The sequence below is a fragment of the Pantherophis guttatus genome, chromosome 5, assembly GCF_059756535.1.
Source record: "Pantherophis guttatus breed Tessera chromosome 5, ASM5975653v1, whole genome shotgun sequence".
Lineage (NCBI taxonomy): Eukaryota > Metazoa > Chordata > Lepidosauria > Squamata > Colubridae > Pantherophis > Pantherophis guttatus.
The window spans coordinates 10,821,908-10,845,174 of record NC_142067.1 but is presented as its reverse complement, the minus strand read 5'-3'; the positions used below and the strand labels follow the sequence as shown (position 1 = coordinate 10,845,174).

Genomic DNA, 23,267 nt, shown 5'->3' with positions numbered 1-23,267 from the left:
TAACTGAAGTGCATTCCATACATTCTTCCTGACCGCAATCAGAAGGAGGGTGTTGGATTTCACAGCCAGCCAAAGTGGTTAATTGGAGAACGTGATTTATGACATGGCCAGAGAGGAGGGGAGAGACAGGGTCATAGGGGAACATAAATCTACGTGGGATTAGTTCTAACTGCATCCGAATATTGCCGAAATGGTGCTCCTAATAAATGACTGTATTTCTTTTGAAGTTCGGCTCATGGCTCATGAATTAATTAGGGCATCTTTCGGAAACTTCACAATATGATTTTTAAGACTGGGAGAATGGAAAGATGATTGACAAGCCACCCTGAATCATTGGGTTGAGTTTGGTGGCTATAGAAATAGAAGAAATATATATATATTCCTCTTACCTATAAAATGGTCTGCCGGGCAATCCAAGAGGATCGATAAATGCTCTTTCCAAGAACATCAATTGATCATTCCAAGATCTTACTTCAATTGGGCTGGAAATTTAGACAATTGAAATAACAATGTTAAAGGAAACATGACTTCTGATCAGGATGCACAAACTTTTGACAACCAAGCAAAGTTGAGAGAGGAATATCTTAACTGGACTTTCTAAGGCTAGAGTTTGCAAGGATCCCTTAAAGTTCAATTACCGTACTTTTCGGAGTATAAGACGCACTTCCCCCCCCACAAAAAAAGAGGGTGAAAATTTGGGTACATCTTATACACTGAATGTAGCCCTGCCCACCCACTGGCCCCCATCCTTCGGCCATTTTTGGCCTCCACGCATCGCGTTTTCAGCTCCGAACACTCCATTTTAGACCCGTTTCAGTCTGTGGGGATCGCCACAGCACATCGCCTGGAATGGGTCTAAAATGGAGCATTCAGAGGCCAAAAATGCGAGGCACAGAGGTAGCGATGGTCTGTGGCAATCCCTGCAGCCTGGAACAGCTGATTGGGGGTATTCCGGGAGGCTGCCCGCCAATCAGCTGCTCGTACTGAATTAGTCTGAGATAATGTGCTGAAGCTGACCAGGCTGTTTGCTGTTTGCTGCAAGGAGGCTAGCCAGATGAATACTGATGGATGCTGGGATGCAGAGGCAGATTTTTTTTTCTTGTTTTCCTCCCCAAAAAGTAATGTGCCTCTTATACTCCAAAAAATACAGTAATATGAGAAGGATGGAGGATATCTTATCTGAACAGCCAGAAAATTAGGAGACTTACTTATGGATGTCCACTAATTCAAGTCTGCGGTGAAAGTCACTAGCAGCGTCTGAAAATGCCTTTACGGAATCCCGAAGCAAAACTGGAATAATGCAGAAGAGAAAATGCTAAATTATGAGACTCTTACTTTTACTGTTTGCATAAAATTAGCTCAAGTGTAGAGAACCTGTGACTCTCCAGAGGTTGAATGACAGCTCTCACATCCCTTATTACCCACTCAGTTTAGAGGTATGAGAATTGCAATTCAGAATTTTCCATCATGGCCCAGCGAGCTGGAATTCTGAGACAGTGCCGGAACTGAGGAAGTAATTGTATTATGGCAGGAAGCCTATTTAAACAAATAGTAGGAAGAGGTCAACAATTATTTACTCTAAGGTAGTCTTTGTTCACAGCAGTTAACTGAAAAAACAAAAGATTATCTGCTTTGGCAAACCAAGGTGACAAGGTCAGCAGATGCTGATGAGATAGAAAAAGACAAAAACTGCATGACACGGTCTTTTCAGGACCTGTTAGTTAATCTCCTGAAGGCCAGACAAGGAATAATGGATGGAAACTGAACAAGGAGAGAGATTCAACCTGGAAATAAGGAGAAATTTTCTGACAGTGAGAACAATCAACCCATGGGACAGAAGTTGCCTTCGGAAGTTGTGAGAGCTTCATCACTGGAGGCTTTCAAGAAGAGACTGGACTGCCATCTGTCAGAAATGGTGAAGAGTCTCCTGCTTGGGGATGGGATGGACTAGATGACCTGCAAGGTCCCTTCCAACTCTGTTAATCTGTTAAATCTCTTTCCTTTGGGTGCAGTGGCTGCACTTGAAATATGAGTTATCTGCAGCTTTGTTCATATTTATATACCCTGTTTCCCCTAAAATAAGACATCCCCTGATAATAAGCCCAATTGGGCTTTTGAATGCATGCGCTAAAATAAGCCCCCCCCCCAAAATAAGCCTCCCCGAAAATATTTAAACACATGCGCATCCGGTCCCTGCCATTTCCTCTGGTTAGGGTTAGGGAGACAGAGTTGGAAATCAGGTAAGACGGCAAGATGAACCCCATCTGGCTCCATGCGCCCCAAAGTAATAAGACATCCCCGAAAATAAGGCCAAGTGCTTATTTCAATGTTCAAAAAATATAAAACAGGGTCTTATTTTGGGGAAAACATAGTACATGGAATTGGAAAGAGAGATGGAGGTACCATTTTGTTAGAAGCAGCACATATGGCTGTCTATGTTTGTAAGGATAATACAGGTAAGTCCTCGCTTATGACCGCAACTGAGCCCAAAATTTTTCTTAAGTGAGATATTTGTTAAGTGAGTTTTACCCTATTTTATGACCTTTCATGCCACAGTCGCTAAATGAATCACTGCAGCCAATAAGTTAGTCTTCACGGTTGTTAAGTGAATCTGGCTTCCCCATTGACTTCGCTTGTCAGAAGGTCGCAAAAGGAGATCACAGGACCTTGGGACACAGCAATGGTCATAAGTACGAGTCCATTGCCAAGCCTCTGAATTTTGATCACGTGACCATGGGGGGATGCTACAAAGGTTGTAAGTGTGAGAAAGGGTCATAAGTCACTTTTTCCAGTGCAGCTGTAGCTTTGAATGGTCACTAAATGAACTGTTGTACGTTGAGGACTACCTTCACTCCTGGTGATGATATATCCCCATGATGGCGAACCTATGGCACGCGTGCCACAGGTGGCACACGGAGCCATGTCGCCTGGCACACCAGCTCAGCTCTCAGCCTCTCCAAGAGTCTCTGGAGGCTGGGGACAGCAAAAAAGTCACTTCCTGTCCAACCAAAACTTGGAAAATGGGCCGTTTTGGGCTTCTGGAGGGCTTCTGAGGGGTGGGGAAGGCTGTTTTTGCCCTCCCCAGATGCATAGAAAGGATCTGGAGCCAGGTGAGATAGAAAAATGGACCTACTGGGCCACCGCGTGCCAGGAATGGGGAGAGGGGGGGTCGCATGCACAGAGCGCATAGAATTACGGGGGCAGGCACGCGTACACGCGAACCTCCCCCACCCCCCCTTTCCTGCCATGCGATGGCAAAAAGGTTAGCCATCACTGATATATTCTATGTATTAGCCATTTATAGTTGCAATCTTGTTGTGGCCTTCACATCTTGTGGGATTAGTTTCATGAAATAAATTCATTTGTGGGTTTTTTGTTTTTTACTGGCTGCCTGAGAACTCACTTTCACAACAAGTAGATCAAAGGAATCGGGGAGGAATGCTGGGTGTTATTGAAGATCCTACCTTGATGTTGGAGATTTGTCCGCTTACCTAATGATACGTTGTGTGCTTCCATTGCCGCCTGATGTTTCATGGTTGTGTTGTAAATGATATCAACATAGCTATTAAGCGCCTTGGCATAATCTCTGCAGTCGAACGGGAGGAGGGCTGCATCAGCCAGCTCAAACACCAGCCCGCCTCGCACTTGGGCTACAGCCAGGTGATTCTTGAAAGTTGGGTCATAAAACTTTTCCACAATCTCGTACGTCTCATAGACACTGTGATAAACAGGATAGCTGCTGAACTTGTCCACTTTCTGAGGAAAAAAAGGTATCCGCCTATGTGGGCTTCATTTTGGTAATTGAACAACATTCGTACACAAAATAGTGAGGTTTGCACAACATATCCAACACTTAGCAAAATAGAATTGCTATGTTCACAGATCTGTCCTAAGAGTTAATAATACATTGTAGCTGAACTTGATGGTCTGGATTGCAAATGCGCTAAAATGGACGATCAGAGGTGTTATCAGATGCACTATAATTTCAATTTATATTTCACTTGCATTGCATTAATTATTTCCCAGGGTTTTCCCCACAGGTGTTTATTTTTCAGGGGGTAACTGGACTTTCTTGTTTTTTCTTTTGAAGACGTTTCGCTTCTCATTCATGAAGCTTCTTCAGCTCTGACAGAATAGTGGGGAATGAAAGGATTTATATTCCTTGCAGACAGCTGGTCATTTGCATCCTTTTAGAGGGCCGTTGAAGCACTTGGAGGTTTATCTGAGTCCTCAGGGGCACCTTTGTGGTGCTCCTATTTATTTATTTATTTTATTTATTTATTTATTTGTCGAGTAAGTATTAGATAATATATATAAGTATAAGCATGAATTTTTAAATTTTTAATTGTTAAATTTTTAATTACATAATATATATCTTTATTTAGATAATTTTTAATTATATTTTTTATTTAGATAATTTTTAATTAGATAATATATATATAAGTATAAACATGAATTTTTAAATTTTTAATCGTTAACTTTTAACTTTTAAATGTCCAAAACGGGTAGTTTCATTTTAATTAGATATGGGCCAAATTATTTAATATTTCTTAAATTGTTTTTTAAATTTTATATCTGTGTGTTTTATTTTGGCTGTACACCGCCCTGAGTCCTTCTGGGAGAAGGGCGGTATATAAATTAAATAAATAAATAAATAAATAAATAAATAAATAAATAAATACATACATACATACATACATACATACATACATACATACATACATACATACATAAATACATAAATACATAAATACATAAATTAAATACATAAAATGAATATAATTAAAAGAAACATTAGGACAGGGACGGTAGGCACGCTGGTGCACTTATGCACGCCCCTTACAGACCTCTTAGGAATGGGGGTGAGGTCGAGAGTAGATAGTATAAGGTTAAAGTTTTGGGGGTTTGGGGAAGTAACCACAGAGTCAGGTAGTGCATTCCAGGCATTGACCACTCTGTTGCTGAAGTCGTATTTTCTGCAATCGAGTTTGGAGCGGTTTACCTTGAGTTTGTATCTATTATGTGCTGGTGGATTATTGCGGTTGAAGCTGAAATAGTCATTGACAGGTAGGACATTGTAGCAGATAATTTTGTGTACTATGCTTAGGTCATACCGAAGGCGGCGTAGTTCTAAATTTTCTAAGCCCAGAATTTCAAGTCTGGTGGCATAGGGTATTTTGTTGCGAGCAGAGGAGTGGAGGACTCTTCTTGTGAAATATTTCTGGACAGGCTCAATTGTATTAATGTCCGATATGCAGTGCGGGTCCCAGATAGATGAGCTGTATTTGAGAATTAGTCTAGCAAATGTTTTGTATGCTCTGGTTAGTAGTGTGATATTACCAAAGAAGAAGCTACGTAAGATTAGGTTTATAACCCTTAATGCCTTTTTGGCGATGTTGTTACAGTGGGCTTTGGCACTTAGATCATTTGAAATGAGTACTCCAAGGTCCTTGACAGAGTGAGGGTCATCTACAAGGTCATGTCCACTCAGCTTGTATTTAGTGTTCTGATTCTTTTTGCCAATGTGTAAAAATCCTGGTTCCTGGGGCCTTCAATTTTTTCCTCTGGAAATCCATTCCTACTCCCACACCATTCAAAGGGTGTTCATCCCAAATTGTATAGCTAAAAGTCCTACAGAGCTGAAGAAGCTTCTTGGATGATAAGCAAAACATCTTCAAAAGGAAAAAAAAACAAGGAAGTCTAGTTGCCTCCTGAAAAAAAAGCACCTAGATGACTGACAATCTCTACAGACTTTCCCAGAGTTTGATCATTTGCTCCTTGCAAATGATAAATGGCTGCTGATTTGAATACGAGTCCTTTTTTAAATATTTTTTTTAACCCCGTCTTTATTATTTTTATAAGTAACTCAAGGCGGTGAACCAAACGAATGCTCCTTCTTGCTCTATTTTTCTCGCAACAAGATCCTTCTGAGGTAAGTTGGACTGACAGGGAGTGACTGGCCCAAAGTCACCCAACTGGCTTTCATGGCTAAGGCAGGACTCGAACTTACAGCCTTGCCACCAGGGGTATTCTGGGAGTTGAAGTCCACACATCTCAAGGCTGCCAAATTTGAGAAACACTAGGGTTATATCAGGGGAGGGCTGCTGGGGGTTCGCAGGGGTTCGGGAGAACCTCTAGCTAAGATTCTGTGCAGTTCGGAGAACCCCCAAATCCACTCTGGCTGGCCCCACCTACCCCGCCCCTTCCAGGAGTCCCCACACAGCCCGTTTTGGATGCAGGTGAGTGCAGGGCATGCGTGGAGGCTTGGGGAGGGCAAAAACTGGGCCCACTGGAAGTTCAGGAAGGCTGGAAATGGGCCCGTTTCCCGCCTCCAGAGGGCCTCCAGAGCCTGGGGAGGCCACTTTCGCCCTCCCAGAAGCTCGAGGAAAGCCTACAGAGCCCAGGGAGGGCAAACACACACACACACACACACACACACACACACACACACACACACACACACGGTGCAGGAGACTGACTAGGCCACCCCCACCATGGACACACTCACCCAGCAACTGGGCAGAGAACCCCTTGCTAAAATTTTTGAAGCCCACTTTTGTGTTATATAAGCTAGGTCATTTTCTCCAATCTTCCTTTCTTATGTTGCTTCTTTTACTCTGTATTATATTATCATGTTCAAGTATTTAATTTATTTTGTTTGTTATTTCTTTCCTTATTGTTGGGCCTTTGACTGCAAAACAATAAAGTAAACAAGAAAAGTGATTTAATAAGCAGCTTTGAAGATCTTTAAGATCTCCTGTTATAGCTAGATGGCATAAGGTGAGGCCCAAATTGTATTTACTTAGTACGGTATTGCCTTGGGCTTTTCAGTCAAATTCGTGCAATTGTACAGCTCGACACGGGAAAGGCCATCTGTTTCCACTGGAATTAAATTCTTAGATAATTTACATCTTCTGAACTATCGGGAAATACTTGAGATTAGCAAAATGGACGGTCACAGGTAATTCTTATCTTTGAAGTGAAAAGATTTCAGATTCTCCAGATGGAACGCTTGCAGCTTTCTCTGTTTGGGCATTTTACAGATGTTATGTTTGTTATGTTTATTATATTTGTATATCGCCCTTCTCCCGAAGGACTCGGGGTGGTGAACAGCCAACAGATAAAATACAAAAAATACAAAATTTAAAACAATATTAATATCCAATTAAATTAATTTGGCCCACAGTTAAAACACCCGTATATTAAAACCCATAATTTAACAATTTAAAATTAAAACAATTTTAAAAAGTTAGGTCCTTTTTGTCCTGAACTGCAGTTCCTACAATCCACAGCCAACATCTGGAAAGTTTTAAGTTGCAGAAGGCAGTTTCAATTAGATTTCTTCACGCTATTCTTGGAAGAGAGAGCAGGATTTGGTGGTTAAGGAACTGGACTAGAAATCAGGAGGCCGTTAATTCTAGTCCTGTTTTGCGTACAAAGCCAGCAGGGAAACCTTGAGCCAGTCGCTCTTTGTCATCCCTAAGAAGGAGGCAATGGCAAACCACTTCCAAAATCTTCCCAAGAAATCTGCAGGGATTGGTCCAGGCAGGCACCAGGTGTCAACAGTGACGTGAAGGCACCACCCTCCCCAAAACATTATTTGAACAGACTTACAAAGTTTTTAGTGTAACGGGCTCTACCAGAAGCAATTCCCAACCTTTGGAAAAAGACTTCAAAATCATTGCCAGAACCCAGCTTGTTTATCCTGTTGGAAAGAAAATAGGTAAGGGAAGGAGAACAAGTGATGTAACAAATTATAAATTATTTTAATGTGGGGTACTAGAGATCTCAAAAAGTTTCTGAACAATGCAGAAACTCTTCTGCATCTCTTTCCTTCTTTCTTTATAAAGCTGCTTTTATCTTTTACAGAAGAAAGAGGGGAAGAAACTGGGTAGATCAGAGAGAAAGGGGAAGTTAGATGCATATCTGCATATGTTAGATGTGGAGGGAGTTATTCCCCAGCCAAATTGAATAACTTGGCCTGAGCAACGAATCTACACAACTTTTCTATTATGAGCATCATATAGGACAGTGATGGCTAACCTTTTTGTTGTTGCGCACCCATAATGCAATGTGTAAGCAATCCCCCCTGCGAGCCCCCTGTGCATGGGCACGTGCCCCCCCCCGTGCTCCCCTGTGCCCCATTTTGGGCCTAGTAGGCCTCCCTGCAGCTTTCTTGGAGCAAAAATGGGCCACAGGGGATCTGCGCCACATCTTCCCGTGCCCCATTTTGGGCCTAGTACGCCTCCCTGCACTTATAACCCATAATGCAATGCGTGCATGCTCCCCATGCGCCGCGCCGATCTGTGCATGTGCACGCAACCCCCCCGTGCTCCCTCACCCACCCCCACACATGCGTGCGCATCTTCAGCATCTACCCCACCCCCCCCGCGCATGCGTGGCAGAGACCCAAAAATCAGCTGGCCATCCAGAGGTGCGCGCGCATGCACAGTGGCGTTGAGCTGGGGCGACGGCTTGTGTGCCCGCAGAGAGGGCTCTGAGTGCCACCTGTGGCAGGTGTGCCATAGGTTCGCCATCACGGATATAGGAGAATATTCACTTCACTTATTTTATGTATTTATTAGATTTTTATCCTGCCTGTCAGGTTTCGATGTCATCTCAAATAAAATAAATTGCATTTCCAAACAAATAGTCTTTGACGAAATCTTTCATTTTATTAAGCATGACAATCTGTCCCCAATCGTGGCGTAGCCAACACTGACTTCCTGACCCCAAACCTTCCCTTTCCGTTCCCCAATTCTCTGCGTCTCATTGGCCATCTTCCAAATCACTCTCCCCATATCTACTATTTCAGCTCCCAGGAATGTCCCCCCTCCCATCTCATCTCCTAGGGGATATTTTCTTCAGGGAAAATAAGTAGGTGAGAAGTCAAGCGTCCCCTTGCCAGCTGCCCCCCCTTTCTCCTTCTTATGTCAGCACTAAAGTAAATGCAGGTTGAACTGCTGACACTGCCTTTATTACTTTATAAGTATAACTCAAGGCAGCAAACATACATAATAGTTCTTCCTCCTCCTGCTGTTTCTCCCACAGCAACCCCGTGAGGTGGGATGGACTAATAGAGGGTGATTGGCCCAAAGTCACCCAGTCAGCTTTTTTGTCTAAGGTGAAATTAGAGCTCACAGGCTTCTGGTAATTGGCTGGCTTTAATGCCTAAGGCCCGGGTGTCAAATTCGATCACGTCATGTGATGTATCGTGATGTATCACAATGGGGTTTTTTTGCCTTTGTGGAGCCGGGGTGGACATGTGATGCATCCAGCTCATGGGCCACCAGTTTGACAGGCCTGGCCTAAGGTGAAACTAGATGTCAGCATTCCAAATAATACACCCATAGCAAACAGAACTCCAAGGCAGGTAGATTCCTCAAAGAACAGTTTTATTTGGAGATATCATATTGGCACAGACCGGTGAAAACCAACTCTGAGAGTTCCCGCAGTTTTCACCTAATTAAAAACTGAAAGTTTCCCTTTCCCCCAAACAATAAGTCACATTGTCCAATCTAGGTGCTAGCCGGTTGCCTGGTTACTTCTCTCCTCCTCCTCTCTCCAACCAGCTGTTGGAATGACCTTGGTTCCCAGGAGAAACCATTTCGTTTTGGCTATAAAAGCCCAGCTATCTCTACTCCCCCCTCCCTATCCCTCAGCTGCCGTGTGGCAACACTGAAGCTTGAAAAATAGCCTTGGTGAGACCAGTTTCAGGGTTGACACTAGAACTCACGGTCTCCTGGTTTCTAGGCCAGCACCTTAACCATTACACCAAACTGGCTGCTTTCTGTCTTCCAGAATAGACTCCCAGTTTATTTGGGCTTTCACTTTTGTATTTGCATCTCAGCTGCTACCAAAAGTCCACTCCATTCTCCGCAAGGCAACTCCGCCTCTGATTTCTACCTTTCCCATTTTGGCATTTACCTTGGGAAGCCTTTCTGTTCCCTTGATGGGTTTTTCTCATACCAGCTTTCAAAAAGAGATCTGCCTTCAAATCCTTCATCAGGGCTTGGTATCTACGAAGACATGTGTTGTGTTAATGGAACTATAAAAGAAAGGGAAGACATACCATTATTATCACAGAGTGGTTAAAATGCGGTATTGCAGGCTAACTCTGCTGACTGATAGCAGTTCGATTCTGACCAGCTCATGGTTGATTCAGCCTTCCATCCTTCCGAGGTCGGTAAAATGAGGACTCAGATTGTTGGGGGCAATATGCAATATGCTGATTCTGTAAACTGCTTAGAGAGGGCTGTAAAGCACTGTGAAAAGGTATATAAATCAGGGGTGGGCTACTGGGGATTCACAGGGGTTCAGGAGAACCTCTAGCTAAGATTCTGTGCAGTTCTGAGAACCCCCAAATCCCACTCCTGGCTGGCCCTGCCCCGCCCCTCCCATTAGTCCCCACACAGCCCATTTTGGATGCAGGTAAGTGCAGGGCACACATGGCTCGGGGAGGATGAAAAACAGGCCTACCGGAAGTTCAGGAAGGCCAGAAACGGGCCTGTTTCTGGCCTCCAGAGGGCCTCCAGAGCCTGAGGAGGCCGTTTTTGTCCTCCCGGCGGCTCAAGGAAAGCCTCTGGAACTCAGGGAGGGCAAAAACGCCGCCCTGCCATGGTGCAGGAGGCCGACTAGGCCATGCCCACCATGGCCATGCCTACCCAGCAACCGGGCAGAGAACCCCTTGCTAAAAATTTTGAAGCCCACCCCTGATATAAGTCTAAGTGCTATTGCTATTGCGAATAGAATAGAATAGAATAGAATAGAATAGAATAGAATAGAATAGAATAGAATAGAATAGAATAGAATAGAATAGAATAGAATTTTTATTGGACAAGTGTGATTGGACACACAAGGAATTTGTCTTCGGTGCATACAGTCTCAGTGTACATAAAAGACAAGATACGTTCATCAAGAATCATAAGGTACAACACTTAATGATAGTCATAGGGTACAAATAAGCAATCAGGAAACAATATCAATATAAATCGTAAGGATACCAGCTACAAGGTTACAGTCATACAGTCATAAGTGGGAGGAGATGGGTAATCTTTTTCAAGAGGAAAATTCACAGCTTCATGTCAATATATACAATATAGCACCTGTCTGGAACCATGCGATCCTGGGAAAAAGTGCTGTTGCTTTAAGAGGTTATAAACAGGTGCTCTGTTTGCATTTCTATGTGCTCCAAACAACCTTTGGCGATCGAATCTGAGGTGCTGTGTGTATTCAATGTTGCAATGGTGTAAATGGGAAATATGTAATATAACCTTTCTCAACTGCTTTGCTCCAATTATATTATACAACTCTCACAATGCCCGGGTGTGTTATTTTGGAATTCGACACATCTGGACAACACCACACTGAAAGAGGCTGGCGTCTGACACAACCTGCTTTTGTAAAATCATAGATTGTGGGTTACAAGCTATCTTACCTACTTAATCATGAGGGCAACCTTATACGAAATTAGACTTGCTGATACTGGCAATCCTAAACTAAGCTTCGGTGCACTGTCATTATTCAAACCACATGATCCTTATTTTTTCAAGGTACTGTACTATTTACATACCTAACAGAAAAGTGGCTGGTTTTAATTATTGTTATTCTGGAAGGCCTTCGTTTCTCAGACAAAGTATGAGCTCAATGGAAAATCACACTCAACCGCACAATATTGTCCAGTCGAGAAGGACATTCTGTCCAGTCCAGTATTTTTCAACCTCAGCAAGTTTTAAGAAGTGTGGACTTCCGCTGCCAGAATTTCCCAGTCAGCATGTTGAAGTCCATGCGTCTTACATTTGCTGAGGTTGAAATACTCTGTTCTAGACCAACCAAGCTGCAGATATCAATTTTGCCCTTTGAGTCTTTAATCTTCCCAGGTTGATCCAAAGCAGTGGTGAAATGTAAAATTTATTACTACCGGTTCTGTAGGTGTGGCTTGGTGGGGGGGTAATGTGGCCAACTTTTTTTTTTTTTACTTTTAAAACTATTTTTGCTTTTCAGCAGAAGAGGTTGTCAAAAAAATGCTTTCAAAAGCCTCTGACGATCCCAGCTGAGTTGCCTGATCGTCAGAGGCTTTCTTTTCTTTTAAAAACATTTTTTCTACAACCTCTTCGGCCGAAGATGTTGTAGAAAAAAATGCTTTTAAAAGCCTCTGATGCTCCCAGCTGAGCCGCATCATCATCAGAGGCTTTTTTTTTTTTTTACTTTTAAAAGCATTTTTTCGGCCAAAGAGGTTGTATAAAAATGCTTTTAAAAAATAAAAAAATAGCCTCTGATGATCGCACGACTCAGCTGGGCATTGGGGGGGGGAAGGGATTTTTGCTACCAGTTCTCCGAACCACCCGCCGCCATCGCTACCGGATCAGGCGATCCGGTCCGAACCAGAAGCATTTCACCCCTGATCGAAAGGTGCTTTTTTTCAAGAGGCAACTGGGATTTCTCTGTTTTTCCTGGAAGACAGTTCACTTCTCATCCAAGAACTGAAGAAGCTTCTTGGATGAGAAGCGAAACGTTTTCAAGGAAAAACAAAGAACGTCTGTTGGCCTTTCGGGAAAAAAAAGCACTTTTGGAACAACCATGACCTGGAGGACTGAGAATCTCCATAGATTTTGAGATTTCAAGATTAAAATTGTACAGAGAAGGCAAATAGATCCTCACAATTCAAAACTCAGTGCCTTCAACACGGCAAGTTCCAGGACTGAAATGGCAGGACAGTATCTCATGTGGATGTTGGACCAGGTATAGCCTCTGAACTTGATCACCCTCAAACAGTGATAGAATGGATGTCTTGCATTCATAGAATTTATGGTTGTTTAATTTGCTAGATTTCTAGCCTGAATTCTCTAAGATGACTTCTAAGGGGAAGTCCCGTTGTTTTTATCTCTCTACAGTAACAATCTGTGAGGTGCATTGAGCTGAAAGAGAGAGTGACTAGATTTCTGGCCCTAAATCAGTGGTGGGCTGCTGCTGGTTTGGACTGGTTCAGGCGAACCGGTAGTTCCGATGATCAGCTGGCCCCGCCTACCCGCCCTTGCTCTATCCTGTCCTATATTTCCTTCTTTCTGGCTCAGCTGATTCACGCGGCACAGCTGATTTCCGTGCCTCCGCTGTTCTACTTACCAGGGCTGCCTTAGAAGGTAAGCAGCTGAGCTTCAAATTGCTGTATTTTGAATGCTGCGCGCAAGCGCATTAACCATACATGTGTGCGAAGCGGTGCGAAGCGGTGCGAAGCGGTGCGAAGCGGTGCGAAGCGGTGCGAAGCGGTGCTCACAGAACCAGTTGTTAAACTGGTTGCAGCCCACCACTGAGTAAACCATTTCCATAGATGGTGGTCTTTTCCAAGATGAAAATATTTGAGAGCTGTACGCAATGTAATTTCATTTTAATGTATGCCGATTAGTGTTCATTCAAAGTGACAATAAAGTTATTCTAAGTTCTAACAGATGCTCGAATACCATGCTAGATTGTACTGAAAAGGGAAACAACAAGAGAGAGGGGAAGGAGGAGAGAGAGAGGAAGGGAGAAGAGAGGAGAAGAGAGGGAGAGGAAGAAGAAAGGGAAAAGGAGAGGAAGAAAAGGGAAGGGAAAGAGGAGTAGGAGAGAAGGTTAGAAGGGGGGAAGAAGAGACAAGTGGGGGAAGGGAAGGGGAAGTAGGAAAGAGAAGGAGAGGAAGAACGAAGAAAGTAGGAAGAGATAGAGGGAGGAAGAGAAGGGGAGGAGAAGAAGAAAGGTGGCAAAATAAAGAAGGGTAAATAGTAAAAGAGCAGCCCCGAATAAGTAAAAATTAAAAATGAAAGTTAAAAGATAAGATGAATGAAAAATGGCGAATAAACGACTGTACATGTAAATATGTTTATGAGAAATAAAAATAAAAACTTTTTTGAAAAAAAAAAGTTTTTAAGCCCCATCCTCTGGATATCTCTAGTTGTAGTGATTATGGCATTATCTAGGGCAGTGGTGGGTTGCAGCCGGTTTAACCAGTTCTGTGAGCACGTGCTTCGTGCATTCGCGTACGCTTCGTGCACATACTCCTAACGCGCTTGCGCACAGCATTCAAAATACAGGAATTTGAAGCTCAGCTGCTTACCTTCTAAGGCAGCCCAAGTAAATAGAATAGTAGAGGCGTGGAAATAAGCTGTATACAAATACATCTGTTCATATTTTACCTCTTTAGTTAGATTGTATACCAGGCTATGCATCGACGGGGTACAGTCGACTCGAAGAGTGTAGTTACCTGAAAGAAAAGGATGGTATCTTTACTATAGTTAGGAGGAATCTTTTTAGATAAATAAATTTTATTTGGGGGAAACCCCACCAACATACTTTAAATGTGGATTTCTAATGTTCTTATGCTTCTGATTTTTTTTTAAATGTTTTTTTGGATTTTAACAGAATAAGAAGAGTTGGAAGGGACCTTGTGGGTCTTCTAGTCCAACACCGTTCCCAAGCAGGAGAACCTATAGCATTTCAGAGAAATGACTGTCTAATTTCTTCTTAAAACACTCAAGTGTTGGAGCACCCACAATTTCTGTAGGCAAGCTGTTCTAGTAATTAATGGTTCTCACTGTCAGGAAGTTTCTCCTTAGCTCCAAGTTGCTTCTCTCTTTGTTCAATTTCCATCCACTGCAGTGGTGGTTTCCTCCCGGTTCGGCCCAGTTCGGCCAAGCTGGTAGCGGTGACGATATGATGTCACCGAACCGGTTCTCTTTGTTCGGGAGTTGGCCCCTCCTGCCCCTCCCCTGCATTATTCTTACCTTTTATTTGGCCCCGCCCCCAATCTATTGTTGCCTCCCAAGTCCCAGCTGATCGGCTAGAAGGAAAAAAACTGTTTAAACTCTTACCGCGGGGCTTCAAAGGGCTGCCCTACAGCTGATCAGTGTTTAAAGGCAGTGTGGTGGTAGACCAGTGCCTCCAAAAACAAATGAGTAGACCGGTGCCTCCAAAAACAAATGAGTAGACCGGTGCCTCCAAGAACAAATGAGTAGACCGGTGCCTCCAAGAACAAATGGGTAGACCGGTACAGCTCTGCAAGCAGTTAAAAGCCTGGTAGATCAGTACCTCTGCTAAATCCTAAAGAATTGTCACATGACCAGCAAGCCATGCCCACAAAATAAGCCATGCCCACAGAACCGGTAGTAAAAAAATTTAGAACCCACCCCTGATCCACTGCTTCTTGTTTTGCCTTCTAATGCTTTGGAGAATAGGTTGACCCCCCCCTCTTCTTTGTGGCAGCCCCTCAAAATATTGGAAGACTTCTATCATGTAATGCTTCTCAATCCTTAATCCTTCTTAATCCTTCTCTTCATTAGACTAGGTATACCCAGTTCCCGAAACTCAAATACTTTGGCCACCTAATGAGAAGGGAAGGACTCACTGGAGAAGAGCCTAATGCTGGGAAAGATTGAGGGCAAAAGAAGAAGGAGACCACAGAGAACGAGGTGGCTGGATAGAGTCACTGAAGCAGTCGGCGTGAGCTTAAATGGACTCCGAGGGATGGTAGAGGACAGGAAGGCCTGGAGGAACGTTGTCCATGGGGTTGCAATGGGTCGGACACGACTTCACAACTAACAACAACAACCCAGTTCCCACAACCATTCATCGTATGGTTCTAACTGTTCTAGTGGGAAATTTCTTCTTGGACAACCATTTGTCTGAAATTGTACAGCGTTTTCTACTTGAGCAGGGGATTGGACTAGAAAACCTCTAAAGTCCCTTCTATCTTTGTTATTTAGTTATTCTGAGTTAGTTTACAGAGTTAGTTTATCAATTGTTTATCCAATGCAGTTCAGAAATGACCAAGCACAAGTGTGTTTTACCTTCTATAGAGGAATCAGCATTGATGTAGGCCACAGCTCTCTCTTGAAGTATTTTGACGTTTTCCTACAATGGAAAGGAGGAATTGAAAACTAATTCAGATTAGGGACACAAATATTTCTTTGTGGACTACTGTGCTTTTCACATACAGGTTATCTTTAACTAACAACAGTTCTTTTAGTAAAATTACGATGGCACTGAAAAATGATTGATAACCATTTTTCACACTTACAACCATTGCATCATTCCCATGGTCATGTGATCAAAATTCAGCCGCTTGGCAACTGGCTCGTATTTATGACGGTTGCAGTGTCATATGTTCACCTTTTGCAACCTTCTGATAAGCAAAAGCAATAGGGAAGCCAGATTCACTTCACAACCATGTTACTAAATTAACAACTGCAGATTCACTTAACAACGGTGGCAAGAAAAGTCGAACAGCAGGGCAAACTCACTTAACAACAGTTCCACTTAGCAACAGAAATTTTGGGCTCGATTGTAAATTGAAGGACTATCTGTATAGCTTTGCTATTTTTTATTTTTTTTATTTTTAAACAAACATACATAAAAACATAAAAACATCTTCAATTACATACAGTGTATCGGTTGGTTACAAGTCTTTTGTGCATCTTCACCATATTCATAGCTTACAGTTTACCTAAATTCTTATATTATCGATCTAATATATATCTATGTATTATTGTCCTCATTGATCATTTATTTGACAATAGCTATTCTTCCCTCATTTTGTACAAAATATTCTAAGATTTGAGTTAATTTATATTATAACATTCATTTCATCACTAAATCGATCCAATAATAATGCATCTTTATGTTATATTTTATATAATTCTACAATTCTTGTATTATAAAAATCTCTATCTTCTTTCATTTCCATACTTTTTTATCTAACCATTGATAAAATAAGTCCCATATCTTATAATATTGTTTATCTTCTTGTTCTCTAATTTCAAATGTCAATTTGCTCATTTCAGCACATTCCATTATTTTCTTCATAACTTCATCTTGCGTTGGTATTTTCTCAATTTTCCAATTTTTAGCAAACACAATTCTAGCCGCTGTTTAGCTTTGCTATTTTAAATGATCCATCACAAACCTAACTCCACAGGTGACACTCAATTTATACTAGCCTCCATTATTATCCTGAATTTTAAAGTTTGATTCCCCCCCTCATTTTTATTAATTATAAATCATTTTTATCATTTTTATTAGTTACAACACTCTCAGGGGTCCTCAAAATCAAAATTACTTGCAAGATATTGAAGATATTTGCCAAAATTTAAAGCAACGACACTAGTTTAAAAGAAAGTACAGGATTTTTTTTCATTAAAAATAATTAATGTTAATGTACATCAGTGGTCCCCAACCTTTTTATCGCCGCGGCCCGCTGAGCGCGCGCAGGGGTGGGGGCACGGCCCAGGAGCTTTTGCGCACGGCCCATTGCGCACGGCCCAGGAGCTTTTGCACACGGCCCAGGAGCCTTTGCGCTGCAGCGTTCATGTCCCCCGGCCGCTGCGCGGCCCGGTGCCAGGTACTCCACGGCCCGGCACCGGTCCACGGACCGGGGGTTGGGGACCACTGATGTACATAATCAACTTTGTTGACTTACCTCTGCCCATTCTGTTGATCCCATTAAGCCAAACTCCTCAGCATCCCAACTAGCAAAAATTACCGTCCTCCTGGGTCGCCAACCTATATTTATAATATTTAGAATGTTGGTTTAATAGTGAAAGTGAAACCAACCCAAATAACAATATCTGTACCCTGCTTCCTCTGTTTTAAATTCTCATTTAAATTCTTTAAATTGTTTTTCAGCAGTTTATGAACAAGAAGCAGGCACTTAGAAGTGGGATATAGAGGGGTAGTCCCAGTTTACATCATGCTAAAACAAAATTTTAAAAAAATCAAATCTGTTAACTGTGCCCAAGAAACTAACCTCATGACCTCACCAATACCAGCAGGGCAAGCTACTGTATGTAAACAGGGAGCAAACCAGAGATGGGTTTCAGCAGGTTCTGACCAGTTCTGGAGAACCGGTAGCAGAAATTTTGAGTAGTTCAGAGAACCGGTAGTAAAAATTCTGACTGGCCCTGCCCCCATCTATTCTCTGCCTCCCAAGTCCCAGCTGATCGGGAGGAAATGGGGATTTTGCAGTAACCTTCCCCTGGAGTGGGGTGGGAATGGAGACTTTACAGTATCCTTCCCCTGCCATGCCCCCCAAGCCACAGCCACAGAACCGGTAGTAAAAAATGTTGAAACCCACCACTGGAGCAAACCCCACACTCACTAGCACTGATGATGTTATCTAACTGGGTAATGAAATGTCTGCCAATAAACAACCAAGCTCACACAGCACAAAGGACTCCATAGTTCAATCCTGAGTAGAGCTACATAGAATCTCTTCCATTGGAACCAGGAAAGTATGCTATACTCAATGGGACTAATTTTTACATTGATGTTTATAGGATTGATTTCATTTTTTCCCCCTTTTTTGTCTTTGCTTTCTTAAGCTACTATTTCTGCATAATGCATTCTAGAACAGTTATTCTGCATGTGTCGCTTGGTATAGAATTTTTGCTTTCAGAAGCTGTGAAGGTATATTTTGATCAAATACATATGGCAATGAAGGCAGTTGAGAAACTTTGCATTGGAATGATAATGTGAAGTTTCCAAAAGATGCCCTAATTAATTCATGAACCATGAGCCGAACTTCAAAAGAAATACAGTCATTTATTAGGAGCACCATTTCGGCAATATTCGGATGCAGTTAGAACTAATCCCACGTAGATTTACGTTCCCCTATGACCCTGTCTCTCCCCTCCTCTCTGGCCATGTCATAAATCACATTCCCCAATTAACCACTTTGGCTGGTTGTGAAATCCAACACCCTCCTTCTGATTGCGGTCAGGAAGAATGTATGGAATGCACTTCAGTTAGGGAAATCAATCAGCTCTATCAGTTCTCCCTCCCTCCTGCTCATGGCAACTTGAAAGCTTTGCAAGTTGACATTCTGCTCCCCTCACTTCCCGAGGGCGACAGATAATAGTAATCTTGATGATACAAACCATTTTAATATCTTATATTTTCTGTACCGGAGTTGCACCCCCAAAAAACTACTCTTAGCTTTGTTTAGATTCCTGTTTTAAATTGTTGCATAGTTGCATTATTTAGCAATAGCACTTAGACTTATATAAGGAGTGGCCTAGAGGTAGAGTTCTTGCCTCATAATCAGGAGGCTGTGGGTTCAATCCTAGGTAGAGGCAGACATTTCTCTCTCTGGGCACAATGAGAATATATCTGTTGAACAAAACTCCACACAAAACTTTCCCACTTTTCTTTTGGTATTTCTCAACTTCAGCAACTTCAAGTTGTTTGGCCTTACCTTCCTGTTTCAGCTTCCCAAAACTTCGGACGATCTCATGAACAACGGCAGCCCCACTCTGCGGATCAATCCCGCCAAACACCCATGAATCACGGTGGCCACCCAGAATGACGTATCTATCTGGATCAAAAGGGATGAAAAAGCTTTACGTTATGATAATGAAGTTGGTAAAAGTTCACCAAAAGTGGCCTGGAAAAAGATGAATCCTGTCTTTTATTATTTTAAAAATGAGACTTAAATGAGAAATTGATACCCCTGAGTAGGATTGTCTTAATTTACGCGAACACTTCTGGAGTCCAGTTCTGTTCCCATGCATGTCCTGAAGGCATCCATCGGCAGGGACTAAACTATGAATGCTATTCATGCTAAGAAAGAGTGGAGGGTGCCCTACAGATGATCTTAGAACACAGAACATAGAATAATAGGACTGGAAGGGAATTTAGCATCTTCTAGTCCAATCCTCTGCTCAAGCAGGAAACCCTATATCCGTGATGGCGAACCTGTGGCACGCGTGCCAGAGGTGGCATGCAGAGCCCTCTCTGTGGGCACATACACTGGCCATCTGTTCTTCATGGGCGCCAGAAAACAGCCAAAAAACAGGCCAAAAAACAGGCATGTGTGCGCCAGTCAGATGGTCTTCGGATTTCCGGCGCTCCGGTGCACGCATATGCACACACATGCATGCGTGTTCCAGTTTGGGCACTCGGTGCCGAAAAGGTTTGCCATCACTGCCCTATATCATTCCAGATAAGGATAAGGATAAGGATAATTTTATTTCTATACCGCCCCTCTCCCGAAGGACTCGGGGCGGTGTACAGCCAGGTAAAACACAATACAAATATCACAATTTAAATTTAAAAATTCTTAAAGTTATTACATTTAAGGCCAAAATTAGCTAAAAAACCCCCCAAAATTTAAGAACTCCGAATTTAAAACTTAATTATGAAGCTAGCCCTGCCTGTCGGAAGAGCAGGGTCTTAAGAGCACAGCAGAAAACTCGGAGGTCAGAGATCTTGCGTATGTCCGGGGGCAGTTCATTCCAAAGGGCAGGGGCTCCCACAGAGAAGGCTCTCCCCCTGGGTGTCGCCAGTCGACATAATTTGGCTGACGACACCCTGAGGAGTCCCTCTCTGTGGGAGCAAACTGGTCGGTGGGAGGCTATTGGCGGCAGAAGGCGGTCTCATAAGTACCCAGGTCCTGAGCCATGGAGCGCTTTAAAGATGGTAACCAACACCTTGAATTGCATCCGAAAGACCACTGGGAGCCAGTGCAGCTCGCGCAGGAGAGGTGTTATATGGGCGCAACGAGTTGCATCCATAATTACCCGTGCGGCCGCATTCTGGACCAATTGAAGCCTCCGAGTGCTCTTCAAGGGGAGCCCCATGTAGAGAGCATTACAGTAGTCCAGCTGTATGGCTTGTCCAGTCTCTTCTTGAAACCCTCCAGTCATGGAGCAGCCACAACTTCCGGAGGTAAGCTGTTCCACTGACTAATTGTTCTCGTTAGGAAATTTCTCCTTAGTTCTAGGTTGGTTCTTTCCTTGATTAGTTTCCATCTATTGGTTCTTGTCCTGCCCTCAGGTCAGGGGTGAAATCCAGGAGGTTCTGACAGGTTCTGGAGAACCAGTAGCGGAAATTTTGAGTAGTTCGGAAAACCGGCAAATGCCACTTCTGGCTGGGCCCACAGTGGGGTGGGAATGGAGATTTTGCAATATGCTTCCCCCAGGAGTGGGGAGGGAATGAGGCTTTTGCAATTCCTTCCCCCAGGAGTGGGGATGGAATGGGGATTTTGCAATATCCTTCCTCCAGGAGTGGGGTGGGAATGGAGATTTTGCAGTATCCTTTCCCTGCCACACCCACCAAGCCACGCCCACTAAGCCACACCACGCCCACCAAGCCACGCCCACAGAATTGGTAGTAAAAAAAATTGGATTTCACCACTGCCTCAGGTGCTGTGGAGAATAGATTGACCTCCTCTTCTCCCTAACAGCTTCTCAAATACTGGAAGACCACTATCATGTCGCCCCTTAGGTCCTTCTCTTTATTTGATTAGACAAACCCGTTCCTGGAAACCATTGTTTGAAAATGTGTTATAACGCAAAACAAAACCTTTACCTGGCTCTGTTGCTCCTCGGAGAATTCCAATCACATTGTAAATCCGTCTCACTTGCTTGAAGCTGTAGATGTGCATTCTCACTTTTCTAGTGCAATTAAAGGGAAAAAAAAATCAGTGTTATCCTCAGGCTAAACATCCTTAAAAGTGAAACAGCTGGATTCCGAAAAAGAGCAGGTCTTGTATTCTACACTACACTCAGTGGTGGGATTCAAATAATTTAACAACCAGTTCTCTGCCCTAATGACTGGCTGGGTGGGCGTGGCCAGAGTGTGTGACAGGCAGCACGAGGCAACCCCCTAGGAGCAAAAATGGGCCACGGGGGGAGCACCATCCCCGTGCCCCATTTTGGGCCTAGTAGGCCTCCCTGCAGCCTCCTGGGAGCAAAAACGGGCCACAGGGGGGCCATGCCACACACACCCCACACCCCGTGTTGGGCCTTGTAGGCCTCCCTGCACTTATTTGGGAGCCAAAACGGGGTGCGTGGGGACTCCTGGAAGGGGTGGGGAGAGGAGGGGCCAGCCAGCAATTTAACAACCGTTTCAGCTGAATCGTCCCGAACCAGCTGAATCTCACTACTGACTACACTTCATTGTACCACTCATAGGCATACAATCAAATATGGCAACCTGAGGCTGCTGTTTTTTTTCTTTTTCTTTTTTTAATAAATTTTATTAATTTTCTATAATTACATTCCTTAGTGCTTAATCAACATCGTGTTGTCTGGGTATTTAATTTGCTTAACAATACAAATGCCATTCTTACTCTCCACCCCTTTTTTCCAACCACTGATGAAATAAATTCCAAGTCTGACAATATTCCGTGTCTTCTTTCTGTATGATTTTCAATGTAAGCCTGTCCATTTCTGCACAGTCTCATATCTTCTTAATTATCTCTTCAACTTGAGGTGTTTCTTCATCTTTCCAATATTGTGCGAAGATAATCCTCGCTGCTGTTAAAATATCTAATACTAAATACATACCGTATTTTTCGGAGTATAAAGGATGCACCTTTTTACCCCCTAAAAGGGGGTGAAAATTTAGGTGCATCTTATACACCAAATGTAGGGCCGCCCACCCACTGACCCCACCCTTTGGCCTCTGCCTCGCAGCAGTTACCTCCTTGTAAGCAAACAGCTCCTTTCAGCTTCAGCACAGCCTAATTAGCACAAGTTGATTGGACTCTCAACTGATTTGCTCTCAGCTGTTTTGTGCAGGCCTCTGCTGCTTGCTGCAAAGAGGTAAACTGCTGGAGATTTATTTTTCCTTGTGCTAATCAAGCTATGCTGAAAATAAAAATAAAAGTAAAGCAGGCTGTTTGCTGTTTGCTGCAACAAGACAAAATTGCTCAGAGGCAGAAGATTTCTTTTTCTTCTTTTCCTCACCAAAAAAGGTAGGTGGGTCTTATACTCTGAAAAATATGGTACTTCTCTTATCATTTTTTTCTGGTATCATCCCTAATAAAAACAGTTACAGCTGCTGGTTTTTTGCGTTCTTTTCTGAGGGATGCACATGATGAAACTCCTTCAGGAAGATTGCCAGTAAAAACCAGGCCGTACAGTGTCAGAGTTTTTTGCAGAAATCACATCCAGAAAGCACACACAGATAACTGATTCAGCAGGATTCATTAACTTCTCTTTATATACATAATAACACATACAATACCAACAGCAGATTCTTCCAAGGGGTAGAGAGTTACAGGCGAAAAACACAGGCAGAAGAGACAACAATAGAGACAAGTTTCAGTTTCAATTCAGCAGACAGACTACCGTATTTTTCAGAGTATAAGATGCACCTTAGTTTTTGGGGAGGAAAATAAGAAAAAAGCTGATTGGCAGGTGGATCGGCCTCCCGGAATACCCACAATCAGCTGTTCCCAGAGGTGAATTTTAGCAACAGGTTCCTTGGTTATGAGCTCTGTGCCTTTTTTTTTTTTT

At 43.0% G+C, this 23,267-nt stretch overlaps 1 protein-coding gene across 1 annotated transcript in view; it reads right to left on the bottom strand.

The window, feature by feature from the left end:
- Positions 1-23,267, bottom strand: part of LOC117660097 (Putative N-acetylated-alpha-linked acidic dipeptidase) — a 42,371-nt gene that overhangs the window by 3,490 nt on the left and 15,614 nt on the right. Inside the window, exons 9-18 of the mRNA XM_060686203.2 lie at positions 21,334-21,419; positions 19,220-19,339; positions 17,447-17,529; positions 15,819-15,882; positions 14,169-14,236; positions 9,928-10,019; positions 7,615-7,705; positions 3,492-3,756; positions 1,209-1,290; positions 390-482 (exon numbers count right to left, since the gene is read on the bottom strand). Of these exons, the coding sequence (XP_060542186.2) occupies positions 390-482; positions 1,209-1,290; positions 3,492-3,756; positions 7,615-7,705; positions 9,928-10,019; positions 14,169-14,236; positions 15,819-15,882; positions 17,447-17,529; positions 19,220-19,339; positions 21,334-21,419 (1,044 nt within the window). The remainder of the gene's footprint in view (positions 1-389; positions 483-1,208; positions 1,291-3,491; positions 3,757-7,614; positions 7,706-9,927; positions 10,020-14,168; positions 14,237-15,818; positions 15,883-17,446; positions 17,530-19,219; positions 19,340-21,333; positions 21,420-23,267) is intronic.